At 51.8% G+C, this 11,120-nt stretch overlaps 1 protein-coding gene across 1 annotated transcript; it reads left to right on the plus strand.

The window, feature by feature from the left end:
• Window positions 1-9,424: 9,424 nt before the first annotated feature.
• On the plus strand, window positions 9,425-11,116 carry ELFN1 (extracellular leucine-rich repeat and fibronectin type III domain containing 1; the record flags this gene model as incomplete). Its single annotated transcript, XM_010143310.1, has 1 exon — window positions 9,425-11,116. A coding segment is annotated over exon 1 (1,692 nt), but the record flags the coding sequence as incomplete, so codon positions are not given.
• Window positions 11,117-11,120: the final 4 nt, after the last annotated feature.

Here is an 11,120-nt window from a genome sequence, read left to right on the forward strand (position 1 = left end):
CCATCTTACGGGCTCTTCCTGCTGCCAGAGGGTGCAGCGGCTGCTATCTCAAATCCCTCCGCAACCACATGTGCTAATCTACACCAACCCTCCATCCTGTACCCAGCTGGAGCACAGATCTGGCATATTCAAGCCCACCAAAGCACCGCCACGAGGCTGGGACCACTGTCCCACTTCCCTCAGCTCCTGCAGGAACCTGGAGGGAGCAGTGAGACCGAACAACCCTGCCTTCAGGGGGCCAACAAACCAAGGTGCTTGTGGCCTGGATATTTGCTTGTACCATGGGTATTTAACCCATGAGGAGCCTCCTATAAAATTTTGGTAGGAAGGGCGAGCACATATTTCCACTGCTGAAACAACAGCCTCACAACCTGTTGAAGTGTTTTTCTGCAGGAACACAGCATTTGCTTGGGTTAAGAGACTGGGACATAGGCAGGGCTGGAAATGTTGCAGAGACCTATTTTGACCTAGGCATGGAGAAGAGGGTCCCTCCAAGAGCTGACAGAGCTGAGGTCCTCCAGCAGAGCCATGTACAGGAGTAGTGCTGTGCACAGTAAGCTGTGCATGGAAGGTGGTCATGCTTGGTTTCCTCCGCAATGCTGTTATCCTGAATAAACATTAGATTGGTTCTGGAGAGCTGCCCAGATGATCATTAACCTTCTCCTGGCCCATGACAGGAAGCCAGCCTGCAGCGCTGAGCTAAAATTAGGCCTATAGGGCACTGGGGCTTGACAGACACTGCTATATGCGGGCAGAAACCCCCTTCAAAAAGTGCACAGCCAGAGGGTTCAGCCTTAAGCTCAGCTCCTCACCTCCAGAGGACAAGGGCAAGATCATTAAAATCACAAAATAATTTAGGTCAGAAGAGACATCTGGAAGTCTTCCCCAACCAGAGAAGCAGGATCAACTTCAAAGACAGAAAGTCAGTGAGAGGTTAGCAGAGGTGTCTGCCTCCAGCACAGCCACAGCGATTCCTGAGAGTAGGACACTTGCTAATGAAAAGTAGAATTCCTTTCTGCCTGCCTGGAAATCACAGTTAGACCATTTCCATGACGTCCTACATGTGCTATGTATTTTCTTGTCCATCTGCCAACACTCAGCAGTACAGTCACCTAGAAACTGAGTGAGGGGGGGCACTGGCTGGAGACCCCTTCACAGGGCAAGAGTGAGAGAGAGGGAGGAGTCTGTTTGAAAATATGACCATAAAAAAACAGAGCAAACAAAATGTTTGCACCTCCAAAAGCAATTTTAAATAAAGCTGACCATTTCGTGGATCCAGCACCAGATTTCACCCTGTGTAAAAGTGGATTTTTCTGTCTGGGATGCAAAAAAAAAACCACAAATGAAAGCAGATAAACCCTCTTCCAAATAGCAGCACAGATCTGAGTGAGGATGACAATGCAGCAGAGACAGGGCAGAGTTCCGATTGTCCATGCTGAGGAACACCAGCAGCTTTGCTTCGCAGCACAGGTTGGTTCCCTCCATTGGATCAGCATTGGAAAACATGCTTTGATCTCCATCACTCTTTACAGGAGGAGAGAAAACAGAGCCCTGTTTCCACAGCAGACTTCTGCTTTCCTGCAGCCTAACCATCCCATAATGGAGCTGGAAGAGCCCCGTCGAGTAAATACTAGAGAGGCTTTCTCCCGTGGAAGCACACTTTCCTTATTACTCCAGTCACACCTGATCAGAGCTCGTATTTCTTGACATCTCCTAAAATCTTTTTCCTCTTCACCTTCCTCTGACTCCACCCCTGTAATTGCACTCCTGGGCTGAGGACTCAACTGCACTGTCACGGGCTGGAGGTGACATTTCCTACCTGCCCACGCTGGTATTTCAGCAGGCTGGTTTAACGCACAGGTAACCCAGCCGGGCTCAGGAGGTAGTTCACCGTGAAGATCATTTATCCATTTACTTAAACTCAGTGGAGAATTTTGCTCAGTGGTCCACAGCAGCGTGCAATAGGGTTGTCATCTCGATAGACCCCGAGAGCTAAGCAGCATGAGATGGATGTAAGCGACTTCAGAGTGCAGCTGAGTGAAAAGCAGCATAACTGCACATCCTGAAATCCCAAGAGCTAACCTGTCTGGAAAACATTGTCATTTTAGCCCAGAACTTACTTTGCCACATTACAAAAAGGTTCCTATAAATGTTTGTGCAAACAGGATTGTTTTGGCCATTCCCAGATTGCAGCACTGGCCTCAACCTGGCTGGTGGAGGCAGCGTGGCTTTGAGCCATCAGACACTACAGCACCCACAAGTTTGCAGCTGACCTGGCCTGACACAGCTTCCAAGGAAGAGCATAGCTTTTCAGCCAAAGGTTTAGTATTTCAGAAAGGGCATTTTACACCAGAAAACCATTTTCCTGGAGGATTCCCCATGTGACCGGCTGCAGAGTAAGCTGTCTCCTATGGAAAGCTGTGTAAGCAAGGGCTGGCTGTTCAAAGGGAAGTGAAGGCAGGAGCCAGGGTGATCCCAGCACGGGGGCTTCCCTCCCCACCCAGCACAGGGACACAGCAGGCAAGGTACTGGCAACACAGTCCATTGACAGGCCAGGCAAGACAAGAGGTGGACCATAGCCAGGGGCCGTCCCAGGAGCACAGTCAGGAGCTAAAGGAGATGACATGTCTGGAGGAGCCCACCCAGGAGATCAGCCACTTACCACAGAGGCCTGAGGTCTGTCCCAGAGGCAGGATCACAAGCAGGACTGGAGACAAGCACACCACCAGCAGAGCTAAGGAGGGGGCAGGAGGGCCACAGCTGAGCTTATATGGAGCTCTGGAGCCCTGGGCAGAGGGTGGGGGTGGAGGCCCCAGGTGAGGCTCATCAGGGTCATTAGTGCCTCCAAGGCCTTGACAACCTGATGCATTTCAGGCTCCTCAGACTGGCGTTTGTGGGGTCCCTGGACTGTAGCAAGTGTCTTGGTCTCTACTGACATGTATTCCCCTTAGCAGAAACACCCCACGGAGAGAAACATTGGCCCTATCACCATATAGAGCCCATGAGTGTCGACAGACTGATAATAGTAACGACCCTGCATAGAGACCAAGCGTGTAATTTCTTTTTGTTTCTCCCAGCCTACCCCAGAAAAGTGATTTCTTCCCCATCCCTTCCTGCTGGCTACTCATCATCTAGTCTGTGACCTACGCTGTATGTGATGCTGGACACTTTGCTGTCAGCCCTGCTTCTCTGCTTCGTTCCTTCTTCATCTCTGTTCAAACCTCAGTGGAAAATAAAGCTTTTCTCCCTTGCCTCTTTTTCTTAAATAATAAATAATAGCAGGAGAGAGAGTAGAATTGACTGGAGAACTCTATTATCTAACACTGTGAGGCATTTGGGAATAAGGTGGGGATGTGCAAAATGCTGCCTTAACCCCGTCTGTGGAGCCAACATTATTACCAGGACCTCTGGATATAAAATGAACTTGAATTCATCTGAATTCAAAGGCCTGGGCATCTTTATTATTCAGCATGGTTGTGATTCTGACCAACATCATGCAGCAGGAGGCATGTAGCAAACACCAGGAATATGAATGAGCAGAAAAACCTGCCTGGAAGCCTTCCTTCCGCACCTGACATACACAGGATGGATGTGAAGCCATTTAGGAGAGGCTTCATCACTAATAAAAGTTTTCTCTGCCATCTTGGAGCTGCCCCCTCAGATTATTTTATGCATAATGAAGAGCCAAGGTTCATTTTAAATTTGGTGCCTGTTAGCCGTGTTTTCTCTCCCCACCTCTTTGGGTGACTGAACATTCGCTGTTTGCTACGGCTCTCTTTGTAGGGGGCTCCTTCGTTTACTGATAAAACGGCCCCAGTGGCTGTGAAACAGGGACTAAGAGGAGCTGAACCGTGGCCAGCTGGAGATGGAGCAGCTAGGGGGAACGAGGGTACGGAGGTGCAGAATGCCAAGGAGAAGAGCAGGGTTGTGTATACGCATGTACACGTGCACGCATGTTCATCTGGCTCCTTGCCTTCCCTCAGTAAATCTAATCCACAGTTTGAAATAACTCATTCAGCAGAATAACAAAATTAGGAACGGAGTGTCAGGACAGCGTATTATTGTGTGCGCTGCCCAGCTCACTCTGCCTCTACCTACCCAGCCCCCATGGCTGCTTTGTTCGCTTCCTTGCAGCTGCTGCTCTGGTTTAATTTACTGAGATGACATTAGTCAGGAGATGGAAGCAAAAACTTACCAGCTGGCCTGCACTGGGTTTTGGAGCCCCGGCTTTGCCTTTTCCTTTCCGCCTCCCTTGCTGTGGGTTTTCAGCCAGGATGAGGTTAGTGCTGCTCATCCAGTGCAGGCTGTAGCCTCGTGGACATCACAAAATCACATCAGTCCCTCTTTGCTGCTGGGTTGTTGGGGGGGACCAAGGCTGGAGAAGCAGGGACAGACAGGAGGGCAGGACATCGCAGGTCAGGACTGAGGGTTGGCAGGGCGAAGCACGACTCCAGGCTCTGGCAGGGGTACTGGAGATCAGCGGCAACATGTAGGAGCAACAAGGAGTGAGGGAGTTGTTAGTGCCCCTTTGCTGGCTTCTGTAAGCCACATAAGCCTGACATCTCCTCAGCTGGCCAAACCATGCTGCCATGTGAAAGCAGAAGGAAAGGGGAACACAGCAGTGCCTGCAGTGCCCAGGTAACTGTGCAGGACGGATTTTTCCTGCAAGGTACTGGGTGGGTACCGTGTACCTCCCCATGGACGTGGCCTGTTTTCATCACCAGCATGGTGCTGATTAGAGATATCTCTGGTTGAGGTTAAATCAATCCTTTCAAATCATTGCTATTGTTATTCCACACCAGCTTCATTCCTCCCTTTCGCTTTCTCAAGCAGTGAAGGAGAACCCCAAATCTCCGCTTTCCTGGTTGTTTCTCACATTAGAGTTGCTGATGGTTTGTTCCCAGGTTTTCTGAGGCAGCTCTGTGAAGGGTCACGGGACTGGGAAAAGTGGTGTGCAGTTGGGTTACCAGGAGAATAAAACCAGGGCAGCTGCAGAAAGACAAATCAGGCAGGGAGGAGGGTTAAAACACTAGTTTTTCATACTGATTTTTATGCACCCTGTGGGAAGAGGCAGGGGGGTCTCTCCCCTGTTCTCCAGAGCCACGTTCCCAGCAAAGGCTCCTTGACTGACTGGCTGCTCTATTTCCAAACTACAAGAATCAGGCCTGGGATTTCCGAAGCAGAAACGAACAGAAAAGGGAGATTAGAGGAAAGGTAAAAGGTACAAAAGGGGAGAAGGAGAAACCTCCTGGATGTCTGTTATCTGCTGTTACAGGGAGATGAGTCGGGAGCCACTGCGAGTGCCCCTGCTCCCACCCTGCCTTGAAGGATGCTCAGCGCTTGGCTGATGTCGCCGTGCACACACGCAGCACACACCCACACGCACCCGCGCTGGCGTGATTCTGAACAATTATGGCTTCTGTGCAAAGCAACAAGACCCGCTTCTCCACTCCCCAGTCATGTCCTGGCAATCTAATAAAAAGAGAGATTAGCCCCTCTTTCCTCTCTTACATCTCCTTAATGCTGTCATTTTATTCACACTTTGCAAAGCAAATAAACCAGCAAATTGCCTGCTTTAATGAGCTGAAATTAAACTCAGGCTGCTGATAAAATGCCTTTTCTGCTTTCTGTTTTTGGGAAGGACTCGTCTGATAGGCATTGTATGGGAAAGAAGGGAAAACACACAGCAGGAGCCTCATTGAATGTGTTTAAATCATTTACCGTTGCTCTTCTTCATCCCTGACACCTCCAATGAAATGAGGGAGACACGTGGGTGATGAGAAGGCTATAGGGGATCAACCTGGCAAGGTCCACGAAGAGTCTGTGTCTGCTCTTTGCTGACGGGATGGTCCTGCTCCACCAGCTGATGCCCTCTGACAGAGGCTGCAGTCCACAGCCTCTCCGGGGAGGAGTGACAAGAAACCTTCCTCTGCAAGAAAAAGGCTGGTTTGGCTCTGCAGGGCAATCCCAAACACAACCTCGCCCGTAGAGGATGGCTGGGTCAAAATGGGAGTTAGAGGAGACAGAGTAAGTGCTTGCTGAAGAGAACATGCCAAGATGCCTCTCTTCCTGCTGCCTGTTCTGTCTCAACTTGGCAGGGCTTCTCTTGCCTGCTTGTAATGCCCAAGCCATGGAGGAGAACAGGATGGTGGCCACAGCAAGGGCAAGCACTGCAGTGCAGCAGGCAAGGAAAGCACTCTCTGTGCCATCCCAAAGGGACAGCTGGGGCAAGCCATTGGTTGTGGCTCTGCAGGCCAGGACTACTCTTCTCCCACACGTTAGGGGCAATGTGCACCCCCACAGGGGGTGCCTGAGGAGCTGAAGATCAGGCTGGCCCCCGTGACGGAGGGGAGTGGGCACATCTAGAGCCCAGCTTACGGCTGGTGGGGAGAAAGTCTCCACCTGCAGCACAAGGCATCTTCTGGGATTTTCATCCTAGCAAGAGGAGCTCGGGGCACTTTCCCTCAATCTCCCACAGCCCTGTGAAGCGCTATCATTATCTCACAGTACCGGAGAGGACACTGGAGCGCGGAGAGGTTAATTGAGTTGCCCAATGCCGGGAGGGATGTAGCGGCAGACGTCTTTCAGCCTGGCACTGCAGCTTTTGCCTCCCCATCAGCTGGGAATGTGGTAAGGGGGGACATTCACCTTCAGTGCTCCAGGTAGCACAGTCCCTCTTCCCTTCCTCACTGGCTCCAAGGACTCAGATATGCCAAAACGGGCTGCCAGGTCCTGCCAAAGCATCCCAGGTCAGAAACAGCACATCCTCGCAAATGTGCTCCTGCCGGTGCAGCAGGTAGTGCTCCCCAAAGTGGGGAATATCAGGATCACTCCAGTGATGTGAGGGCTTCGGCTGGAAGAGCGATGTAAGAGCATGCTAAAGTCCAGGTTTCTACCCCCCAGAAAGGAGAAGACCTGAGATTCAGCTGCCTTGCCTTCAGCATCCCTTCCACCCCATTTCTAGTAAACTTTTGAAAACCTGTTTTTGTTGAGCATTCTGCTGAATGGCTCTGGGGTAGGACATCACCAGGCACCGGGGAGGCAGACAGAAACCTGCAAGTACCGGGGTAGGGCCCCACAGAAGCGTCATCCTAGGGCCAGTACATCTTACCCACACAGTGCAGTCTGCAAGAAGGCTGTACTGCACACCCTGTCCTCCGCAGGGGCACTGAGCATCTGGCTGGTTTTTTCCCTCATAGCCTCACCTACCCCAGCAGCTGGTGGGGAGTCTGCTGGAGGACAAGGTGGCCAGAAAGTCTCATGTGCCGAGAGCTGACAAAAGAGCAGATCTTGTTATTCATGAAATGGAAACCCAGCTGTGCCACCGGGGAATAGACTCATTGCTCACAATCCAGAAAGAAACAAATAAACTGTTTTACTGCTTATTATTACTGGCCTGTTTACCAAGGTACAAGCTGTGAATGGTTAACAGAGATCTCTGCAGTGAAACATGGTCTGCTTCACTGCTCGGCATCATGGGTGGAAAATAATAGTTTTTCTTCAGTACAAGGGTGAGGGCATGGCACCTGCCTCTAAGAGCCCCTTGACAACCAGCCTCACGTGATTTTTCAGGCATGCAGCACCAAGTAATGTCCCTTCACTGCCTGGGCACTGCAAATTGTTTGGAAACCATTTTCTGGATTTATACTACTTTGCAGATCCAGTGAAAGACAGTTTAGATGTAAGGTGTACCCGTATCTCCTTCATGGATGCCCAAGAAAACTCCAGTTCCTACCAGCTGTGTTTTCAAGGCGTGCTGGTGGTGTCTTCCCTGTCTCCTGCAGTTTGCCCTGGAACAAGGGAGACGACCAGAGCTCCTGTTCCAAACAAAAGTCCCAGGAAGGATTTTTCTAGATAGGCCATGATGTTTCCTCCCCATTTGTGGGCAACTCCATCTCTCACACATCTCACAGCATCCATCAGCTGTTTGGCAGTAGAGATGTCCACAGATGATATTTTTAACATCTTGGGGAAAAGCACAACCCAGGCGAGGCTGATGGTCGTGCAGTTCCCTCCTCTCCACTTTTGCCTCCTCATTTCCCCAAGAAATTACAAAAGGAAGTAGAAGTGCCATCCATAGGTATTTATGTTTAGTCAACAATGAAGAAAAAAAATAATGGAAAATGTGAGCCAGGACTGAGAGTTTGTCTGTGGGAAGTGAGGCTGCTGGCAGCCCAGTAGGTTGTGTGAAGACTCTTTCGGGTCTTCAAACAGCTTTTTCTGGCTGGGAAAGGAAGGTCTTGTCCCGTCTTCTGCAAATACTCTTGTCATGCCACCTCTGCATCGTTTCACCTGGGAGGGAGAGAGGTGCTGGAGATGGGCATCAAGTCCCAACTACAGACAAGGACATTGGATGGTGGACAATCTTGCTAGCATGTTTTGCAGGCAAAGAGTGTCCTGAAAGTACTGCTCAGGTTCCCAGAAACAGGACGGGCGCTTGATGCTGGGCTTTATCCCAGATGCCTCACAGCAAAGCAGTCAGAGAGACACGGTGTCCTCAATCAGCACCCCCTCCTGTGGGCACGGCTGCCATGCACACCAGCACGCGAGACAGTTAGGATTCCCCTCAGCAAAACTCTGCAGCATCAAATCTACATCAGAGCGAGTTGTCTAGACTTCATCTGCTCTCAGTGGAGAGGAACAGACACTTCTGGGGCATCACTCCTCTCTTCCTAAGGTAGACACCTAAATAGGTCAGACGAAGAGTGCCCTGAATGTGTGTTAGTCTCTCAACTGCCTCTAACATGTTACTGGACAACAGGCTCAGAGGATGACCTCCACAGTCAGTGACCACCTTCCTTTGTGCTGCCAAATGCTGCTGGTGGCAGCGCCTAAATAAACCAAAGGCTCCTTGACAGGTGGCAGCTGGAGTTAGAAGGCAAGTGCCTAACAGAAGGACAGCAGTTGGACCCATCTCCAACACCTCTGAATGCTTACTGTCTTCCCTTTGTGTTCAGTTTGTGCTTATGTTTTGTTTTGAGCAGGTGAGCTGAGGGACCGAGCGGGGACAGCCAGACCCACGGAGGCACGTGGAGATGGGGACCAGTGTCACAATGGGCAGCAAAAAGAAAATGAGGAGATGTACTATAAAAAGTGAGAGGAAGGCTTGTCTCTAAGCCAGAGGGACTCCTCGATACAGGCACCTAACTTCATGACTCCCGCCCCGAGATGTCAGAGACCTGGTGATGTGGGACCAGCCTCAGCCACCCAGGCCTTGGTAGTAGCCCCCGGCCGGTGGCTGCCAAGCACCGTGGGCACTGAGGTCCGCTTTCCCCACGGACGCTTCCCCCCTGTCTCCAAGCCATGAGGAGAAGGGAGAGGCAAACAAAGCTGCCGAAGAAGCATTAGCCCACGTCTTCCTGGCCCCTGTCCTGCTCCCCGCCTCCAGCAGACCAGGAACCCCTTCTCCACGCCTCCCTTCCAGATGGCAGGTCGCCGGTGGGCCGCGACGTCAGCCCTCTGTGTGTGCGTGGTAGCCGTCTCTCTCCTGCACACCGGCGGGGTGCGGGCAGACTGCTGGCTCATTGAGGGGGACAAGGGCTTTGTCTGGTTGGCCATCTGCAGCCAAAACCAGCCCCCCTACGAGTCCATCCCCCAGCAAATCAACAGCACCATCGTGGACTTGCGGCTGAACGACAACAAGATCAAGAGCGTGCAGTACGCCTCACTCAGCCGCTTCGGCAACTTGACATACCTCAACCTGACGAAGAACGAGATCTCCTACATCGAGGACGGTGCCTTTTCAGGACAGTTCAACCTCCAGGTGCTGCAGCTGGGCTACAACCGACTGAGGAACCTCACTGAGGGCATCCTCCGGGGCCTGGGGAAGCTGGAGTACCTCTATCTCCAGGCCAACCTCATCGAGATCGTCACCCCCAATGCCTTCTGGGAATGCCCCAACATAGTGAACATTGACCTGTCCATGAACAGGATCCAGAGACTCGACAGCAACACTTTTCGGGGCCTAAACAAACTCTCTGTCTGTGAACTCTACAGTAACCCCTTCTACTGCTCCTGCGAGCTTCTCGGCTTCCTGCAATGGCTGGAGGCTTTCACCAACATGACACGCACGTATGACCGGATGCAGTGCGACTCCCCACCGGACTACATGGGCTACTACTTGTTAGGCCAAGGGCGGACTGGCTACCGCAATGCTCTGAGCATGCTCTCTTCCCTTTGCACCGGTGGCTCCTACACTGTGATCCCTCGTTTTTTCCCTCCCAGGTACCAGGTGACCACGGTGCCCTCTGAAAGCCCCTGCTCCGAGGAGGAGTGCTCCTCCGGTGACGGCACGACTCCGCAGTTCTCCCTCTTCACACCCATTGGTGAAACAGAGGTGCGCCCCAACATCCAGGTGAAGCATCTCAACCACAACTCAGCGGTACTCACCGTGCAGATCCCCTATCCCTTCAGCAAGATGTACATCCTCTCCCAGTTTGAAAACGGCTTCTCCTCCATGATCACCAAGCTCAGGAAGAAGGAGGAGAACATCACCGTGAGCAATCTAGTAGCACAAAGAGATTACACCTACTGTGTAGTCTCTGTCCACCAATACTCCAAGTACAACCACACCTGTGTCACCATCACACCCACCAGACCCAACCGCAAGGAGCCGGTGCCCACCCCTTCCACTGCCACTCATTATATTATGACAATCCTGGGCTGTCTCTTTGGCATGGTGATTGTTCTGGGTGTTGTGTATTACTGTCTCCGGAAGAGGCGCCAGCAGGAGGAGAAGCACAAAAAGGCTGCCGGCAGCATGAAGAAGACCATCATCGAACTGAAATATGGCCCAGAAATGGAGACCACCAGCATCACCCAGCTGTCCCAGGGACAGATGCTGGGTGGGGAGACGGTGACCCGCATCCCCTACCTGCCTTCTGCCGGTGAGGTTGAGCAGTACAAGCTCATTGACAGCAGCGAGACCCCCAAGGCCACCAAGGGCAACTACATGGAGGTGAGGACAGGTGAACAGCCTGAGAGGCGAGACTGTGAGCTGTCCCTGCCACCGGACACCCAGAGCTCTGTGGCTGAGATCTCCACCATTGCCAAGGAGGTGGACAAGGTGAACCAGATCATCAACAACTGCATCGATGCCTTGAAATCTGAGTCCACCTCCT

The sequence above is a fragment of the Buceros rhinoceros genome, unplaced genomic scaffold (assembly GCF_000710305.1).
Source record: "Buceros rhinoceros silvestris isolate BGI_N320 unplaced genomic scaffold, ASM71030v1 scaffold18089, whole genome shotgun sequence".
NCBI classification, from domain to species: Eukaryota; Metazoa; Chordata; class Aves; order Bucerotiformes; family Bucerotidae; genus Buceros; species Buceros rhinoceros.